At 33.6% G+C, this 22,096-nt stretch overlaps 1 protein-coding gene across 4 annotated transcripts in view; it reads right to left on the bottom strand.

Moving 5' to 3' along the window:
- Positions 1-22,096, bottom strand: part of LOC143215015 (furin-like protease 1) — a 549,701-nt gene that overhangs the window by 50,140 nt on the left and 477,465 nt on the right. For all 4 annotated transcript variants that reach the window (XM_076436690.1, XM_076436689.1, XM_076436688.1 and 1 more), the window contains 4 exons: positions 13,929-14,346; positions 12,966-13,083; positions 11,895-11,976; positions 6,360-6,570 (listed from right to left, as the gene is read on the bottom strand). In XM_076436690.1, the coding sequence (XP_076292805.1) occupies positions 6,360-6,570; positions 11,895-11,976; positions 12,966-13,083; positions 13,929-14,346 (829 nt within the window). The remainder of the gene's footprint in view (positions 1-6,359; positions 6,571-11,894; positions 11,977-12,965; positions 13,084-13,928; positions 14,347-22,096) is intronic.

Here is a 22,096-nt window from a genome sequence, read left to right on the forward strand (position 1 = left end):
ATAATCAGTAGACTGCGGATCTTTATGCATTTATAGCAAATTTGAGTAGATTAAATTCGCAATTGTTAGAAAATTTTAAAAATTGAAGATGTCCATATGTGATTTCTCCTTTATTAATCGTCTTGGAATCGATGCAGACAATTATTATTTTGCAGAAACATCCGCAGTCTATGCATTTATGACAAAAATGGTTACGTACAATTTAAAACAGAGGGAATATTAAAAAGATTTAAGGCCACCAGTGTATGAGTTTCATCTTAATAAGATAATTAAAAGAAGAATGAAATTTTTATTTGGCTCCTGTCTCTTGCAATCAATGCAAACATTTTTTATTTTGCATAAAGATCCGCAGTCTATTGATCAGTATTATTATTCCAAAATGACACATCTTACGTTTCTAACATTCCTTGTTTACGTCTTAGGATCGATTAGAGTTCAGCACCAATCAGACAAACATTCTTTAATGCATTTGAATGTTCAGTGAATCAAAATAATGTTAGCACACGTTGTAGTAATGCCATAGCGTTTTAATATTGCACTGTACGAGTTGGAATTTTGTTTGGAAAAATTGCAATACGTCGAAATTACAAAGAAAATGCTGAAAGTTGATGTTTACAACATTATTAGGTTGGCCTATATCGAAAATTTTATAGATGGAAGAAATTTTGTTACTTTCTGTAGATCTGTGTCAATTGAACATATTCCGAAAATTTTATCATAATTAATTTCGTCATTTTTTCCGCATCAACCGATTTTGATGAAAATTTCTGAATATGTACAGTTGATACAGATCTACTAACTAATTGTACTAACTTCTAAAGAAAAATCCAATTTGTATGATCCAATATTAAACAGCTCCTTTAAATAGTGCGCAGTATTACCTTGATTCACTGTATGTATCGGCTCAGACACATATCGAAAACTAAACAAAGAAAGTATTATTAAAGTGTTATTATACTAAACGGAACCGTTCCGTGTCTGAGCGGATAGTATAAATCGGCCTTTACTACACTGTTCGCCGCACGTGTGCACGATACCCACTGAACTGTTGCCTAATAGCGAAGAAAAACAAGCTTGATTTGGTTTTAAAGTGTGATAGATGTGTAATATTATGTGTGCAGAATATTAGAGATTAGTACATAGCTATTAACTTCGAAGCTCTTTTAACTTGATTTACACATAAATAGGTACTTGTCCCTATTAGGGAGCCTGTCCCTCTTAATGTGTATATGTATAAATAAGCAGTAGAAATTAATTTGAAAAAAAATCAATAAATAAATTATATTTTTTAATTAGATTAAACTATTAATGTATATGTTGCAATTGATATTACACATTTTTCAAAGGAACGTCTATTTAACAGTACTAAATTAATAGACAATTAATATAATTTACACTGTATGTACAAGGTAAGCATATCATGAAACTGTTTAATTTTCTGAAAAAACGATGAAATATTTTGAAATGTTGTCATTCATAACTTGAAAAAAATATTCAAATAAACAGAAAGAGTTTGGGAATCAACATAAATTTTTGAACAGATTAAATTAAAATCAAGTAATTCATTAATTAATTCATGAATTAATAAGTTAGCTAAATGAAACACAGTGATTGGGACAAGTACCCTCCATATTTCATATGAATATTTTTCATGTCATTTATCAAACAAGTTATTTCACTATAAGACAAAATATACATGACTTGAACCAACTTTCCTGCTGAATAAATTCGCTGAAAATTTATTTCATTAGGTTGCTTATAATATTTTTCATAAAAACACGAAAGATGTCGTTCAAGTTCATGTTCGAGACTTTGCGTTTAACGACTCCACCCAAGTTTAAAATTGAGTAATAAAATCATATATTGAAATTTTAACCTGTTAGTCTGTTACTCCATAAAGTTTTCGACTTTTTAGTGTCAAAACTTTGAATTAATCTACCAGACACATTTTTGTTTATTTAGAATTTTATGTCGCATCAACTGCTAGGTTTTCTATCCGGAAAAATTCGAAACCGGTTTCATGGAAAAGTTGGAATTCGAAAACCGGTTTTCTCAAAAGTCGGTTTTTGTATAAACCCTATTAGATATCTCAGGGATATTTCATAATGTAAATAATACTTTAAATAATAGTACAGCAAATTTTAGTGGTGACTTTGAGTCACCACTCGAGTGCTAAGGGTTAAAACACAATTTAAAAGATTGATTTTTCCGACCTGTCTGCACCATGCCCCCTTAAATGGCGTACGAAGGCTTGTTTAGCTGGCTGTAGTTACACGTGGTAACTGTGGGCTGACAGTTAGAGCGACCGCGACGCAACTGGCCTGACAAATCGTGGACTCGAGTCCCTCAGCAGGCGCCATGTTGCAACAGCCATCTTGTTAAACTGCCTGCATTTTCGTGACGATCGAAGACGTTGGGCAAACACCTGCGTCTTGAATACATCGGACGCAGAAAAGTCGACACCGGGGATTTACTATGCACGGATACACGAAGCCAACGATGCCCCATTTAGGGACAAATTTTACGTAATGAAGTTTACGCAGCCATTAGGTTTAACGGCGGTGTAGCAGCCGCCTGAACTTCTCTTAATACTTGCGGAAGGTCATTTGCTTCTCTCCCGGTGAGCGAAAGCTGCCTCGCTTCAAGCCAAAGTACTACAAGCCCGAGAATCATCTGAGCCGTCTCGGTGAACTTCGCCATATGCAAGAATCGTAGTGTGAACTACTGAATCGGTCGAGGAGTTCGGCAACAGCCCCGCAGGTGCAACTTTAGTGCTCCGTTTGAGCTGCGTACGGCTCAAGTTTCTTGTTTATCCCTCACTAATTTCCGGTATTTATATCTGTATTAGCAAGAAGCCAGTGCAGCTTAAATTCTAATTAACCGTCGGCCACCCTCTTCCTTTCAGAATGATGGATGGCATCAGGGAACAAGTATGAACATCGACGTTACTGCACGGCTTTCAAATTCGGTTAGAATTTTTATGGATTGTTTAATAAAATCCAAAATTAGGAGAAACTTCTAGTGCCAAGTGAAACAACCTTTGTGGCAAATGTAAAACGAAAGTAGCTCTTGTTGTTGATAACAATACTGTTACGACATTAATTCAAAATACACTGATTCTAATTCTTCAGCAATAATTTTCATGGATTGTTTTATAAAATTCGGGAAAACCTCTTTTTCTCCATTACAAGAAATTCCAAGTATTGGTACAAGTAATAGCGATTCGAAATATTTTATATTGTCGATTTGTATCGTTTATCAATTTATATTAAATTTCATTTTCCCAGGGGTCGACCATACTTGCATCATTACTAAACTAGGTTTTCGGAACACCACTAAAATATTTTTGATTAACAATCTAATTGCAAATGACAGATTATTAAATGCATACAATGAAATTTGATTAAACTTGAATAAATTTGATTAAACTTGAATAAATTTGTTTAAATGTAATTAAATTGAAGCATATTTAATTAAATTAGTCCTGCTCGAGTTTACCACACCCCTCGGGAATAATACATAATTATGCGGATATTTTATATGTTATGTTGATAGGAAATATGTGGTAGTTCAACGTTCTTGTTTGACATTTATAATTGTATGGAATTTCCACATATTAATTGAGATAACAAATCATTGCAGTTTCTAATTTATACACAGTGTCTAAAATCAATAAAATCTTTGAAAGCTTCCACAATCATTCTCAATACAGCAAAGTTTTATTGCTTAAAATACTAACTTCTGAAATAATCTTAATTGTTTATAGCCGAAAAAATGAGGTGTGAATACGTAAATCCTATACTCTAAAGTTCAATCAATATAAATTCGAATTTTTTGAAATTGTGACACACTGTGTTTTTCCTGACAACCACAGATGTTCTACTATTTTTCAACGAAATTATCACAGTCTCAATATCGAGAATTTATTGAGAATGGGAAATTCAGCATTCGAATGCTTTTTGGATCCATTGTAATTTGGCATTCAGACTTCTGGCTCGTGAAGCGTTTGCTTGTTTGATCGAGCCACTCTCAACTGAAGAAGCAGTGCCTAAAGTGAATTAACACAGCTGTGACCCGTATGTGGGTCATGGTCCCGTCGCCAGGGACACTATCATCTGCAATGGGGCATAGATTGCGGAACTGAAACTGGTATGACCCACATGTGGGTCATGGTCTGTAGACCCGAATATATTATGACCAGCACGTGAACCGTGGACCATATGTCCAAAGATAATATACAATTATGCTCTAGTCTGCGACTCGGGTTCAGGAAATGATACTACTCACGTGAGTGTCATATGTCACTGCCTGGAGTCAACCCTAACCAAACGTCTCCGAAATGAAATGTTGTGGCCTTTGACTCAATCTTGTAGTAAATCGAATTCCTCTTAGTGCAGTTACTGAATTATTTTGCCAATTCTGTGACCCTTGTGTTCACCCTTTGCACTCCGAATTATTTTTCCATTTTGTTGCCAACATCTCCCCACTATTTCAAATATTTTATTTGAAATTTATTTAAAAGATCAGATTATTTTAAACAATTTCGTTTACTAATCATATTAAATACAGGTCTCAAACTTTGTTGCAATTTTTCTTTCTCTGATGTTGAGTCACACTCGACAAAGGGGTGCAAAGGGTTAATACCAGAAATTTTGAATGAATGTGACAACTTTTATAAACATTGTCATTCCTTCGACATGAAATAATGAAAAACTACCCAAGCCATGAATAGATTTTGTAATCAAAATTTTAGATGCAAATTAAGAGTGCATACTTGGTTATTGACTTCTATCGGATATTGGTTATTAGTTATTTTAGTAACGGTGGCTATTGGGTTTTGGATCAATAATACAATAAGATCGACAAAATTTAATATATTACAGCGATTTAGCTGCGGTTCCATAAATATCCAAGAATGTGTCACTTCGTGAAGCTATGAAATTTATTACTACTAGCACAATTATCTTATTTTATATAGAATGGTATAATTTTTTAAGGGAGTCTATAGTGAACAGTATAATATTTATTGATGAAATATGCAAATAACATCACTTGCATTAGTGGATAACGTTTTGGAGACTTGAAGGTTGATTTCGCACTATTTTTCAATTAAACGTACAAGCCATAATTCGAAAAAAATTAAATTCCAAGTACATACAGCATATTTATTTTCACTAAATGTATAAACAGTTGTAGAAATATTATAGTGTGCCACTAAAATATTCAATTTCAAGAAACGAAGTCAAATATCTACAAATTGTACAATTCTATCAGAAAATAATTTCAATTAAAAAAAGAAGAGCTGGTTTCCTAATTTCCAAAACGCCTTCACCAGCATACGTGATATGAAACTTTATATGTGTATAATTAACTTATAAGTTATTGTACGTATATATACGTACGTAATAAGTAATAAGTATAATTACATAAGTGGGTAAATATTTAGAGAAGATACCTTTTTTTGAGAGTTTACCGTACAAAAAATGCTTACTCATATTATAAAATACTAGAATACTAGGAAGTTTCTCTAAAATTCTGTATAAATATTCTAATTTACCCTCAACTGCATAATTTAAAATTGAATAATCAAAATGCTTCAAAGAAGACAAAGAACTTGCATTTGCATCTCTGGCAAAGCAGGCCACCTAAATATCTCCTTCATTTTTAATGACACAAAACAATATTTGTGGTATAATTTAAATGGTATCGAAGGAGGAATATCATAGAAGAACAATTTCTTTCGTCCCGTTATTTTTTCATATATTTTTCAAGGTCATCGATATTTTTTATCGGCAAAACTGCTTTTTTTTATTCGATCTTGCTAATGACTTAAGCATATTCAAATGTATTTTTTCAGCCGCTATAAAATGGAATAAAAAAAATAAGTTTTCCTGATAAAAAAATAACGATGACCTTGAAAAAAACTATGAAAAAATAACCGGACAAGAAAAATGGTTCTTCTATGATATTCCTCCTTCGATACCATTTAAATTATGCCATAAATATTTTTAGTGTCATTAAAAATACAGGAGATATTTAGGTGGCCTGCTTTGGCTGAGACACCCTGTATAATAACGAAAGTTGGTGCACAGAAATTTCGTTGGAGTCATAAGAGACTCGAGTGTACCAGTTTAGGTACCAATTTTTCAAAATGGTGTAAGACTCTTTAAAATTAAGGTTATTGTCGTTGATCTGTTATTTAAATTAGATTTCATGAAAACCGAACAAGTATCCTCTGTTCGGAACACTCTTGTACGGTGCTTTTCCCAAGACGCGATAGGAAGAAAGTCTTATTGCTAGTCTGGAAACATTGTACTGGAAGAAAGGAAAGAACAAAAAGATCCACACAATGGACTCACCTTGATATCGACCCTCATTGTGGATTTCAAGTTTCCACGTGCCGTGCGGCCTCTCACCCCAAGTGTGAACCGACATAAATGGCCATTGATTGAAACCGGCTTTCGAGATGTCGTGTGGCCTTTTCGCGAGCAGGGTGCTCTTCGTGCCTTGTGGAGACGTTAGTTGTATCTGAAGATCTCCTCTTCTGATAGCCATCAGAGATACCTTCGCCTGACACACAAGAATAATATTAGGTCGTCCGTAGATTTCATTCCATTTCCTTGCGCACTCTCTTTATTACCCGTTATCCGTTCACGCTGACGATCGTACATACATTTTATTATCGAACGTAGCACCTACCAAAGGCTTTTCTCAAAACTTACAGTCAGTCAAGAAAGTATTAGGTTGTTGCGTATGAAATGTCCGATTTTAGAATGCAACTCTTATAAAACGTTTCGATCGAGAAATGCTATTGTATTACAAACTATAAGTTTATTATATAAAACTTTGAGGTACAAAGTTAATCTTTTACACTAAACGTACCGTGACCGGTCCTAGATTTTTTTTATTTCACAATTAACGAAATTATAAAGATGCTTTCATAAGAAATGATTTAATAAATATCTTTATTAGAGCATATATTATACAAGGTGTCCCGAATTTAAATGGCAAAACTTCAGGAGCGTGTAGGGGACCGAAAAACTGAGACAAAAAGTCTTTTAGAAATTTGCTCGTTTTTGCTTCGTTTTGGAGAAAATCGCAAAAATTCAATATCTCGTTGTCAGTTGCTCTCTTGAGAAAAAAGAAATAGAAAACAAGAATAGAATAGATGATAACGTAAATAAAATGTAAATAAATAAGTACAAAAATGAAAACTTGTTTTGTTTCTTTTTTTGCAATTTTCTCCAAAACGAAGCAAAAACGAGCAAATCTCTAAAAGACTTTTTGTCTTAGTTTTTTGGTCCCCTACACGCTCCTGAAGTTTTGCCATTTAAATTCGCGCGGGACACCCTGTATAATAAGAACCGCGCAAAGTTCAGATGAATCAATTATTGTCATTTTTATAAGACCACCACGTGCCAGTTACTTTTATAGCTCAGTACGTTCAGTTTTAATTTGGATGTGTAATTTTAGTTTTAAATCAAGATTATTTCAACGTCAACCAACGCGACTGTCGTGTATTCCTTTTATATGTCTGGAAAAATAACTTTTATGTGATTTTTGGCCAAAATGTGATGATTAATTCAGTTACTAGCACAGTAAAAATAGCCAGATTGCACTTATTCAAATTTTACGCAATTTTCAATATCCAATAATTTTTCTAAACAAAAACTTCACAATTTGACTGGCCTGCTAATTCTAATATTGAATACTAATCCTCATTTGTTAACTATGAAGTGAAATAAGTGTTAAATCTGTTATGCTAAAACATTTGTAATAATTTATAAAAGATAGCCTTGAAACGAATTTATTTACCCTATTAGAAGTAATATCATATTTCAACGAACATACAGATTAAATCATTCCAAATATATTTCTGATAAAAACTGCTACACACGCATGGACTCCACTGTCTAGTGATAAAAGATATTGTCAGTGGGATAGATAACGTTAAAAATGAATTTTCTAATTTAGTATGAAGGGATCGTGAACAATGAGATTATGTTTGCGTGATACTGGCCGATAAAGGCTGGCTAGAAAAGTCACGCACTCGCGGCACAAGCCATACAAATATTAAATAATAAAATCTTGTTTGTGGAATAACTACCAGCTAATGACTACTTGTACATGTACTTAAGCATTTTCAAGAATTAATTTTATAGGAATATTAAATGAACGAAATTTCTTTACGATCTACGGAGGTGCATAAAATTAAACGATCATTAGACTGCGGATTTTATGCATTCATGGCAAAAGTAGGTGAAACATGAAATAGTAAAAAGATTGAAACAATTTAGAAATATTATTACTAGACTGCGGATCTTTATGCAAAATAAAAAAATGTTTGCACTGATCTCAGAACACAGGAGCCAAACAAAAATTGCATTCTTCTTTTAATTATCCTATTAAGCTGAAACTAATACATTGATGTCCTAACATATTTTTAACATGTCCACTGCTTTAAATTACATGTACCAATTTTTGTCATAAATGCATAAAATCCTCAGTTTAATTATTACATTATTTTAAGCTTATTAAAATGATTAGGAAAGGTAATAATTTTTTATTACAGACTTGTCTCTGTTGCAACCTAGGTCAAAAAATGTTATTTTGCATAAAGATTCGCAGTCTAATAATGTGTTAAGTATAATAAGAAAAAAAGAGTTTCTCAGCAAAGTTTCAAGTAGGTATCGATGACATTTTGTATTCTACACGAGAGACACAAAAACAAAAGTATGAATAAGTACGTACAAGATATGGTTAAGTCGCATTATGTACACCGTGTTGACAAAGGATTACACTGCTTCGAGTGAAAAATTTTACCAGCAGGAAACTCGTATCCCAGTACAGAGATAAAAAAACGTGTGAGAAAGAAACTTCAAAAACAGAGAAACGCACAACCGCGTCACGGATTTCTTTTTTAAGAAGAAGAGTAAAAATTTAACGTGAATAGAACTGTTTGGAAAAAATTTTAATTAACATCCTGCACGAGCTAATATGCGGTCTGAGTATCAAAAGTACATAAGGTAACATTTCTGTAACAATTATTTCAGAGCATTTTGCAGATCCCTTTGTGTCTTCATTACAGGTGAGGTACTATATTCTGTTGGATACATGTTCCACCTCTACGTTCCACTTTGATAAAACGAAAAGTTCCGGCATTAAGCCCGCTGCTCTTTCCGGGCCTGCGCGACAAAAAGTAACGTTCCAGTTTCCGTAATCAATTCTGTTTTCCATAAATGTCGCTCCTCTGCAATATCATATTAATTATATGCATTTTCTGAGATCTCTAAAATTTCATATTTGACAGATTATGTTAGATTATCAATCAACATAAAAATACGGTTGATAATATAATACACACATATGTATACCATTAATTACACATGTAAAAAATGTAAAAAAAGGAAGAGAAATTATTTATAAAAATATAAATTACGAACTACACTCCTCAAAAGAATTACGGGATCACTTCTGCGAACCCGAAAAATTGGCACCACTTTACGTGATCATAACTCCGTCAAAAATTGCCGTATCGATACCGTTAAACAATGGTTTCAAACCCTGAAACCTCTAGTTTCAGATGCTCTGTTTCAAATTGTGGCTATGTTGGTTTTTTACAAAGTTATAGCGAGATGAAGACAACATTGACGGTTAACAAAAATTTTGCGCAACTTTGGAACACCACACGGGGAGTAACAAATTTTTTTGATAAATCGCGTTAATATTATTTGGAAGGGCTATGTTTCCTGCGTAAATTGTGTGGTTGTTGAATATTGTGCGATTTTTTTTATACGAGTTATTCAACGTTGGCGTAAATATGGACTTTTCAACTTTAACCGCCAACAGAAAGCGAAGAAATTATCATAGAATCTGGTGCAAAAAAGCAATAGAACCAGATTTGAAATCAGCGTTAAGAAATCTACGGGAAATGATATATAGCATGTAAAAAAAATTTTTCCGCGGGTGGTACTGGAGAAACCACATTTTCTTGAAATTCTACATGTTTAACGAATTTTCTCAACGTTAAAAAACGTTCGTTCCATAATCTCCCTATTTTCCCCATGTTCTGCAAAGTTTCAGCTTTACTTTTAAAAAAATTTCATCGCTCTACCTCATTATTTCTATCGAAAGTTCTTTGGTTTTGAATCGAGTTTGGTCCAAATTTTCCAGCGTATTCAGAGATGTCACTAACTTCAAACACAGCTACCATAGGTAAAAAATTGTCGCAGCGAGTTCATGGGGTACTCAATCGAATCGGCAGAATTTCTGGTACAATCTGACGTTCGGATCATGGCATTACGATCATTTCTCGCCGAGATACAGCGAGTTGAAGGAAAAATGGAAATTGTGCATTTTATAAGCATATTTTCAGAAACACCTGGTATATCGAAATGTTAATGAAATTGAAAAAACAACAGGAGTGACTTGAAGAGAAAGAAACGCTCTTTCTATTGCTTTTTTGCACAAGATTCTACGATAATTTTTTCGCTTTCTGGAGCCAGTTAAAGTTAAAAAGCCCATATTTACTTCAATGTTGAATAACTCGAATAAAAAAATCGCACAATATTCAACAACCACAGAATTTACACAGGAAAGATAGCCCTTCCAAATGATATTAACGCGATTTATCAAAAGAATTTGTTGCTCGCCATGTGATGTTTCAAAGTTGCACAAAATTTTTGTTAACCGTCAATGTTGTCTTCATCTCACTATAACTTTGTAAAAAACCAACATATCAACAATTTGAAACAGAGCATCTGAAACTAGAGGTTTCAGACTTCCAAACCATTGTTTAACGATATCGATACAGCAATTTTTTACGGAGTTATGATCACGTAAAGTGGGACCAATTTTTCGGGTTCGCAGAAGTGATCCCTTAATTCTTTTGAGGACGGTATTTATAAAAATATCGATTAGGAACTATGTAACACCTACAGTGGGTGTAAAAAGTATTTTCATACGCCCTTTAAAAAACGACCTCATTTTGTACATTTCATAAAATTTTCAGTATGTATGTATTTTTAATTTTCCACACATTAAGGACCCAAATAAAAGAAGTTTTAAAAATGCCTTTTTTCCTTTTGCATGTAACCTCGTAAATTATAATTTTTGGAAAATATTTGTTGCATTTCATTTCTTAAACCAATGCTTCTAATTCATTATAAAAAATCAGGTCTTTTGGTACAATTATAAAAAAGTTATTCTGTTTTAAAGGTCGTACGAATACTTTGTACACCCACTGTATGTAATATAAGCTACACATGTAACAATATTCTACTTGCTAAATGAACCACTCTGTTTCAAGCAATAATAAATAAAGAAATAAGAGAAAGTTAATAAACATTTAGATTGTTAGTGGGGTTTATCTAAATAAGAGAACATTATTCGGTAACAAGATTGCGGATTTTTATGCATTTACAGCAAAATAGATGAAGTACAAAAACTGTAGGAGAATTTGGAAAATTTAAAGATGTCAGTATATTATTTTCATCTATTAAAATCGTTAAGAGAAGAAATAACATTTTACTTGGTTTCTACTTCTGGCAATCGATGCAGACAATTTTTATTTAATAGGAAAAAGTTTCTACTTCCTGACAACTGGAGAATCGTTTAGACTTTTTAATTTTAGTGTACGATTTACTTGTATGAATTATTATTATTATAGCTATTAAAACCTGAATTATGGTCAGATCATTAATAAAACGTCGCATGTCTAATTACTCATGAAGCAGAGAACTTTTATACGGACTGAGCTTGTGGACGAAAAAGAAAGAACGTGGGGAAAAATTCGCCGACCGCAGAAACATATGAAAATTTTTCATACGTGCGCGATCTCAACCTTTACGCGAAAACTATTAACCTGCAGCTTACCCAAGTGACACGGTACTTACCTGAACGTGCTCGAGAAAATTAACACCGCTACACTCCTTGACGTTCAATTCCAGAGTTAACTGGCTCTTTGGTGGTATTGGCCTACAATATAACACGAAACTGAGGTCAGTAACGAAACTGGGGCACTGGATATGTCGAATACATTTTTAATCATTCAATCCAATAATTTCGACACAACGGGTATTCTAGTACCTCGGGCGTTCTTAGCTCTGACACCTGAGATTGTTTTTCGCAAGACCTTCGCCAATCGTGGATATTAACTACCAAATTAGAAAGCTTCGACTTCAGAAACTTCGAAGGTGGTGAGAATCGAAGTTTCGAAGCTTCGTTTTTTGAAACTTCACAGGTGATGAGAATCGAATTTCGAAGCTTCGAAAGTAGTAGTCCGTAGTAGATTATTAGAGGATTAAAATAAATGGAGTTTCGAAGCTTTGAACTTCGAAATTTCGCTGCTGAGTTATATTTGATATAATTACAGATACCCCTACATTTAGAAAAATACGTCACCGCAGCTAACAGATTGATCAAGTTCTAACTTCATATGATTCGAAGACTTCGAAGACTTTGAAACTTCGGACAATTTGAAGACTTCGAAATTTCGAACAATTTAAAGACTTCGAAACTTCGAACAATTTCAAGATTTCGAAACTTCAAAACTTCGGACAATTTGAAAGCTTCGAAACTTCGGACAATTTGAAAGCTTCAATACTTCGAAGCTTCAATACTTCGAAGCTGCAATATTTCGAAGCTGCAATACTTCGAAGCTTCAATACTTCGAAGCTGCAATACTTCGAAGCTGCAATACTTCGAAACATCGTACACTTCGAAGTTCTCTTCGTTCCTTCGAATCTTCGAAGAGTCGAAGCTTTGGAAAAGTAACAGCCCTCGATACTAGTAAATACTCCCTGTATATGTTTGAATTTTTAAACGCAGTGTCATACCAAAGCTAATTTGTCAACTTTGTGTATCGATAAAACATTGTTAATAAATGTTCATCGTTATCATCATTAATAAAATATTTAACGATACGGAAAATAAATGCGTGCGTGTTTGTAATGTTTGTAATTTACCTGCCCATATGGGGTGCCGAAACTTCACATTTATGTTGTTCCGGCACTGTCCGCCATCTTCGCGCTAAACGCACCATAGCTGCAGCATCCATCAACCCATAACCAAAACTGTGGCTCACTGTAAACAATTCGAAGAATGTCCACGTAATAAACAACGAACTGTAGGAATAAAAGGAGGATTATACGGGACAAAGGATAAAAGAGGGGGCATTCTAAAAGCAGAGGAAACGACCGAAAAAGGAGAAAGAAAGAGAGTAAAGACACAGTAGTAAGAGATAAGGTGGAGGAAACAAGTAACCTTTAGCGTAATTGAAGAGAGGGATACTGGAGAAAATCTGTTGGATGTAATTAAAAGACTGCAAATACACGTGTACAGGCTGGTTCACGGAATTGGAGCAAGTTACACAATCTCTTTTCTGGTTGCAATTAGAAAGAAATAGTAGGAGATAAAGTCGAATACTTCGGGAGTAGCTATCTTGCGAGAACAAAATCTTTTTCATACGTACTAGTTAAGTAATTTACTTGCAGAAATCTTCAAATAAAAATGTGTACTTATAGTCCAGTCAACGAAAAGTTGTAGAGGGAAATGGAAGGAACACAATTTTTAACTTTTAACTTTTCAAATAATTTCATGTTGCTGTATTTGATTGAAATCATTGCACGAGTGTTTGACTACGTATTGTTCATTCAAAATTTAACATGCTTAAACTGGCAATAAGATTGATATCGAGACACACTCAACGTGTGAGTGGAAAGGGTTATCCTCATCGAATGACATAGCTGAGAAAAACAGTTTTGATAAAGAGGAGACAGGATAGAATATGACATACTTCAAATATTACGCTCCAAGAAAAACTACTTGAACAACTTCAAAAGAAGAAGAAGAAGAGGGGATGGCGATCTCGAAACAAACATCGTCGCCTGATATCGGAAGAAAACTGTAACAATGTCCTTCGAACTCACCGTTCCTTCCGACGCCGTTCGTGACCCAGTCCGGGGCGGTGAGGTTCGCGGGCTTCGCAGTCCTGACGACAATGTGTTGCATGTCCCTCCAAGTTAGCTCTTTGTTGGCCTCGAGGGCAAGGGCACAGATACCAGCGGCCAAAGGCGCCGATGCGGACGTTCCGGTGTGACTGCTGGTGCAATGGTTATGCAGGTCGGTGGTCACCACTTGTTTCTCTCCCGCTGAACCGGAACTGTAGGTAGTGGCTAGGGTGGAAGAGCAGGCCTCGCTATACCACGGCACCTGGCCGTTCTCCGTGGCGCTGCTGATGGACAACGTCCAAATGCTGTTCGTGTAGCCGTCGCAGTTACAGTTGTCGTGGTCCTTGCCGCCATTCCCCGATGCCCACACGAAGATCGATCCCTTACCGTTGCGACCCTGCCGATCAAAGCGAGCACCTTGATCAATCGAATGCCATGAGAGATCCTTCGATCAGCGGGAATTCAGTTTAACTGGGTTAACTCGATTCGATGGTGGAATATATAATTGTTACGGCATCTGGATGGGTTCTCTTAGTGATTGGATCTTATTGTTAGAGAACACGAGAAGAATACACCGTCGGGGATTCAGTGCACATTCTTCAAAAGCTAATACACTTTTCAAAATTGGACCAAACGGCTTGGGAGGTCTTCTGAGATGTTCGAAGATGTTGGGAGATGTTGAGTTTACTAATAAAAGTTAATTGATTTTTAAAATGAAAGTTTGATTCTAAAGATTTTGGGAACGATTAATGATTTAGTAGATTTAGATTTTTCAGTAATTATGTACATGTTTTTCAGTATTTGGTTCTGATGAATTTTAATTGTCTCTTAAAACTGTCACGAAGATGTAATAAAAGACAAATGAATTTAAAATAACAATTTTACCATAGTCAAGGTAAATACGATATAGTTTATAAAAATATGGACACTCTGACACAATAACGTGAGAGAGTTATTCGTTGAGTTAAAAACAGAAATTCAATGTTCCTGGAAAACAATAACAACCTCAAGTGATGAAGAAGCTTGTTACCCTCGGTTAAAAGTTTAACGAACTACAATTGTTTAACCACGTTAAACGAAATTTAATATCTTTTTCCTATCTAAAAAGAAACATTTAATTTCTATCGAATTCTGTCTTTGTGAATGTATTTTTGTATTAAGTGTTCTGCCGATTAATAAAAATGAGACTGCGGATGTTCATGCATTTTCCAATTTTTGTCGACAAGTTTTACGAAAGTGGAATGAAATAAACTCCCATTTTTAATGGGAACAGCCTTTGTAGATCCAAAACAAATGAAAATTGTACAAAATTCTATCATATTTTATAACCTAGTCTTTTCTGAACATTTTCATAAGCCATAAATGCATAAAGATCCGCAGTATAATAATAATAAATGAAAGTAAACGCAATGTAGAACTATCACAATGGAAAAGTAGAATAAAGACAACTATTATTGATCAACTAGTATGAACTAGTATTGATCAATACGCAGTAACAGTGAAACATGAGTCGATAGCAAGAAAGTTGTACTGCTGTGGAAGATCGCCATATCAAGTAGAAACAGCGAGAAATGGTCAGACACGTCAGCTAAATTCAATTTAGTGCATCATAAATGTTGAAATCCATCTGTTTCAAATATCAGAAGAATTTAGTTTATTTCTCATTCTTTTTTAGTGTTTCCGATCTTAACTTTAAATGTTCGCACGCCTGTGCATTGTTGTTTAAATGTTAGAAACACTAGAAAGTTTCTGATTAAATAATAAAACTCTAGAAACGGCAAACAATCATGTTCATTTAAAACGAATTAAAAGTTGAAATGACAGTAATCCTTGTTAAAAGTTTTAATTACGATTTGAAGAATGAATATCGCGCAATGTATGTAGTATTACGAAACCCTGTACTAATTTAAAATTTTTAGTAGGTGGTTTCACTGCCAGGAGTATTTCATTGTGTTTCAATTACAGATAAGATAGCCTAAGGCTCTAACAGTAACTTATTAACTGATACACACTCTCGTACTTTAGGAACTATGAGTTTATCGTTAATAGTGATAAATAGACTGCAGATTTTTATGCATTTATGTATGAAATATGAAACAGATTAGAAATATCTACGAACATTGTTATCATGTTTTAATGTGAAAAATTTATTAATGGATGAAATTAATTTTTATTTAAATCTTGCTGCACAAAATCGTTGCAAAACATTTTCATTTTGCATGATGATCCGCAGACTAGTGATAAAGAATCTACACTGTTTTTTTTTAGTTTCTTTCGTGGTTAAGAAAATTTTCACAGATTTTAAAAATAACTTATAACTAGACTGCGGATTTTATGCATTTATGACAAAAATGGGTACGTACAATTTAAAGCAATGCACATGTAGAAAATATTTAAGAACATTAGTGTTAGTTTCAGCTTAATAGAATAATTATAAGAAAAATACAATTTTTATTTAGCTCCTGTGTCCTACAATCAATGCAAACATTTTTTATTTTGCATAAAGATCCGCAGTGTATACTTATAACATAAATATATCCTGAGAGGTAGCATTAAGAAGAACACTTTTAATTATCGTATAATTATTGATAAAAGTCTATTTTCATTGATAAAATATCTACATTATGTAATATTAATATATGAATGAAAATATTAATGTATGTAATAATATGTAATATTTCTATATCAATGAAAATATTAATATACGTAATATTAATAATATATCAATTAAAACAAAAACAAAGGTATTTAATACAAATATTGTACTGCAGATATGTAACAGGAAATAAAATTTATATTTTAAATTTAAAAAATAATTGCAGTAATTAAGTTACAACGCAGCAATGAGTGTCAGATCTTAAACTATTTATTTTCAGTGTTTGAGTCTTCCGGTTAAGAATAACACATTTAAACAATATGTGTCAAATTATAGCATAAACTCAGATGCTCTGTTCACTTTCTTCTCTTTAATAAATTGCAGAATATTGATTTTTTTGGATATTTGGAAAGGCGTATAACGAGTATGCAAATATTTGCAGGTTTCAAAACCACTTGGGCGCGTGATTTGTGTAATAACAAGGTAAGGGAATTGATAAGGGCGTAGTTTATTAGGTTCCGTTCGTTTTTTCAAGTAGAGGAAGTTCGAAATTCAATATACACGCCCGCACCGCAACGATTTCGGTGAAGTATTCTCTGGAAATATTAAACTGTTTAGCATATACGGGCAGCTCTACGGACTACCGCGAGCAGAAAGTCACTTTATGAATATTTAACGATTAACGTTGTATCAGGTAGTAGTGCTTTAAATACAGAAGTAACAGTAATTATACTGACTAGATGAATTCATACTTTCTGATGAGGGTAGTGACGAGCAACATTGTTACCGTCCCAATAAAACGAATGTCTACTCATTTTTAATGCTGATCTTTCCTGAAGTAAGTATTTTCAATTATTGAAATTGATTTCTGATATTTTTAAAAATGAAACATTCTTTAAATTATAATATATAAGATGGCAAAATTTCTGACTCAACTGAAACTTTCTACGGAGAAATATTCAAATTGATTTCAGACTGATATTTTTAAAAATTAAACATTCTTTAAATTATAATATACAAGATGGCAAAATCTCTGACTCGACTAAAACTTAAATCAAGAATTCAAATTGATTTCGGACATTTTTGAAAATTCTTGAAATTATTACAAGCAATCTAAAAGATTACAAAATTTCTGTCTTACCTAAAACTTTCTACGGAAAAGCTGCATCTTTACTTTTTGATATTTATGTCACATTACGTTTTATTAGCTGCGTAAATATATCTATAGAGATAACAGGGCACTGTATTACGAAACAGAAAAGTTTTTCTCAGTAAACGAGACTCCACTGGAATCTTTCCAACTATACTGGACGCAGTGTACAAACTAAATATTTAGTGAATATATTCAATTTATCAAAATGAAGCAACGGAGGCCAGAAGAAATTTTACTGAGCGAAACTAAAGTTGCGATATAAGCTTCACTAATGTTTTCGTACGGAGTTTGCATTCGCTGCAAATAAATTTTATTACTGTTTACCTAATAACATTCAACTCTCGAGCAACACGAGCGTTTGTCTTGTAAAGTAATAAGAAAATTTGGAATATAGAAAATGATCAAACGAAACATTACCAAGCATCGAAACTTTGAACGGTGGAAACAAAAATCAATGAATCGCAGAATCTATTTAATTCATTCGCTTGAAGAATCTTTTCCCTGTATTTTATTATACGCTTTTAGTTTTGAGAAAATTATTTAACGCAAAGAATCTTATAGTGGAACTAGAGAGAGAACTACATAAATTTTATACTATTTTTAATGGTCTGTATATTTGAAAACAAATTTTTCAATAGATAATCAATGGTATTGACAGTGCTGTAAAAGAAAGCACTTTTTCTGTGCAGTTATATTAAAAAACAATGATTTGTTTCGAAAATATACTTAAATGTAGTTACACAACTCAATTTTGAGACGGGAATATATGTCAAATACTTTTGCGAATTTTAATAACATTGTATTATGTGTAAATTGAGTGACGCCAAAAGCCAATTTTAAATTGATTTTCCAATAAAACCTCTCGATTTCTTTGAATCCTGTTAGGAATATGTATTAAGTATACATACTGTAGCATAGCAGAAACTAGAATTATGTTCACTGGACATTTTTTTATATTTTTAAAACAATAAAATTGTTAAAAGTATTTATTATTTTTATATTGTTAACGCTCTCAATCTTCCTTTGTTCCGCTACGCGATTCTTTCTCCTTTTGCACACTTCCAGTTCGGTTTCCGCTCGGGCAATGTGTGCACAGTACTGCACAGTTATTGCATTAACTGTATCAATCGTAATCCAATACTATGTTCAATAAATTTATCAATTAACTATAGACTTTTATGAGAAATGAAAATTGCCTATATCGATTACAAGACAAAGAGAGTAAAACAGAAATTAATTTCTTCTCTTAACAATTTTAGTACGTTGAACGTAATATATTTTTATATTCTTCAAATTTGTTAACTGTTTTGTATATTTGCAACTTATTTTTGTTACTAGTGTATAAAATCCGTAGGTTAATTATTATAATGAGTTCATTTAAAGTCCCTCTGTTAAGTAAATAGTGAAAAGTCAAAGAATCCTCACAATTTGCTACCTTCAATGATATACAATATAAAAAATGTGTACTATTTGAATCTATCAAAAAATTAACCCAATATTAACGTAATTTGCTTTCACCAATGCCCACAATTTTCGAATATGAACAAAGATTATTTACGTGAATCTTTGTTATAATTTATATTATCATCTTCGAAGTGCCATTTAGTATCTACATGCTAAATGCAACTTTCGTTTCCATTTAATAAAACAGTACTGCAGCTCGTCGTTTGAAATGCTCTTTAATGCTCTCGTCATTTCTTGTTTTATCGTGTTTGTATCCGCAAAATGCTGCGCCCGCATGATACTTTTTACTTTGAGGAATAAAAGGAGGTCATATGGAGCGATATCCGGCGAATAGGAGCCATGATCAAAGATGGCGATATCAAATCGTGCTAAAACCTTGTGAAAGGTGAGGGCAGTGTAGAATGGTGCATTTTTGTGGTGAAAAATCTACTGGTTTCCCTCATGACATCAAGTAATAACACGAACGTACGAACTAACCATTGATTATCCACACTTCATGTCGTACAATTTCTTTCACAGTTACAATTATTAAAACTTCTTTAGTCCTTTATATTGGGTTGGCAAGAAAGTAATTTCGGTATCTTAAGGTGAAGTAGAGCCGAATATTTTAATTCAAGCAATAAACTTTAATGAATAAGATATTTTCCCTTTTGTTCGATGATCTTTTCCAAAAAAGAATTTCTTTTTATTAATATTTTATTTATTTTATTTAGGTTAAAGTTCATCGTTTCAATAAAGAAATTCGGTTTTATTTCACCTTAAATACTGAAATTACTTTCTTGCCAACCCAATAATTCCTTAGAGGAAAAATTAACTTTGTACAGTAATGTACAAAAATTTCGTGCGATCTGTTCTTTATACAGTATTGGAGAATTTATCTGAACAATAATTTATTAGTAGACCACGGATTTTATGCACTTTTTACTGCATTTTTTTACACATTTCTCTAGGGATTGGACCTGAAATGTATATCTGATTTTTTATTCATATTTTTCTCAACAATATAAATTTTTTTGAACACTAAAACACTGCAGTTCACAAATAACACTTGCAGTTCAAGACTATCTGTTTAAATCTAGAAAAGGCCAAGATCCATATTCCCAATAGTTGTTTAAAAAAAAACTTAATAATCACTATTTCACTAAAGTTTATGAATTTTGTGAATTGAGTGAATTTTCCTGAACAATATAAGTTTTGTTGAACACTAAAACAAGAACAGTTGCACTTCAAAACTATCTGCTTAAATCTAGAAAAGGCCTAGTTCCATATTCCCAACAGTTGTTAAAAAAAAACTCTTCAAAATCATTATTTCACTAAAGTTTGTGAATTTTTCTGAACAATATAAATTTTTTTGAACACTAAAACAAGAACACTTGCACTTCAAAACTATCTATTTAAATCTAGAAAAGGGCTAGTTCCATATACCCAATAGTTGTTTAAAAAAACTCTTAAAAATCGCTACTTCACTGAAGTTACACAAACCTCCCTAAAATACGTTTCAAAGGAGATTTTTCCTTTTCATGCAAAAATGAACGCATACATATACGGGCGAATATCATTAGTATTTCCCACAACAAACACAACTGTTGTAATTAGAATCAACATTGACGTTCTAAACAATAAACAACAGGTGAAAAGTGTGTCCTTTATTTCGATGCTATTTATCATACTACTACATTCAACCTTAACTTCTACAGACATGTGTGTTGTCGTAAGAAATAGTATTAAATTTTATGAATTTATTGAATAAAGTTTTTGGAATTTTGCACTCCTAGATCGGCCGTTTACCTCACTGTGTGGCGCCTGCAATTTCAGACGGAAGGAAGTTTCACGCGTGCCGTCGTCGTAAAGCCAATAATGCGACGTAAAAGACCATGGCGGCCGGTAATTGGCGTGGCACAAGGGGCGTTAGCGGTGTCGATAATTACTCGGGCAATCGAAGGGCGATTCTTTTCGCCCGGCGAAAATAGTCGTTGCCGGGGACAACCATAATTCGATTACACCGGCGGGAACCGAGCGGAAGTCTCTTCAGCTGCGGATCCGGCTTAACAGACTCTGTCGGACGAGGTCAGTCCTCAGAAAGTTTCTAATTGGCTGCTTTTAGACGAACTGTCCCCGCGACACCGCACCCGCACGCATTACCATTTTAACCTTATCCTACTGCCCGCGGACAGGCGCGGAGACTAGCCGTAAGTCATATGCAAATTCCGAAAAGGTACTTTCGCCGCGGGAACTCGTTAAAACACTGCCGCCGGAAAATAGAATTCGCCGAAGCAGAATTTCGGAAGCTCCGCAGGCCATTCGTGGAAAGTAACTCGCGAGCAATTAGCCACGCCATTCGGCCCGTATGGAGCCCGGTGATTAAGTAACCAGAATGGTTTTTTTTTTCTCGACGCTGCAAGATTGTGCGAGAAATATTGGTTTTCTTGCTTTCACGCCCGATCTATGTACAACCGAATCGATAATCGTATTTTAACCTCTGCGGAACTTAGTTTTAAAAATCCCCCACAGAGTGCGGAATTAAAATCAAGCAAATGACGAGTATACACGTCGAACGCAGGGCAAATGGTCCTGTCAATTATAAATTTTACGAAAAAACGAGGAAGAATTACATTTTTATTTGATAGAAAATTAACAATTCATTCTTGAAGAGGTTATTGTTATTGCACCGCAATAGAGATTTGGATTGACGTGAATACACGTCGAACGCGTTAATTGGTTAATTGTTTCAGCGATGTGGGGAGAGTTGTTAAATTTTAACTAGTGCACAGTGGTTCGATTACTTTTGCCGCCAGGACAGAATTATTTTTTCACGGTTCTGAACTAATTTTGGGGTTTAATTGTTATAACTAGACAGCAGATCTTTATGCAAAATAAAAATTTTCTACCTGAATTGCAACGAACTGGAGCGGAATAGAAATTTATTTTCTTTCT

Source organism: Lasioglossum baleicum, chromosome 13 (assembly GCF_051020765.1).
Source record: "Lasioglossum baleicum chromosome 13, iyLasBale1, whole genome shotgun sequence".
In the NCBI taxonomy this organism is placed as follows: Eukaryota; Metazoa; Arthropoda; class Insecta; order Hymenoptera; family Halictidae; genus Lasioglossum; species Lasioglossum baleicum.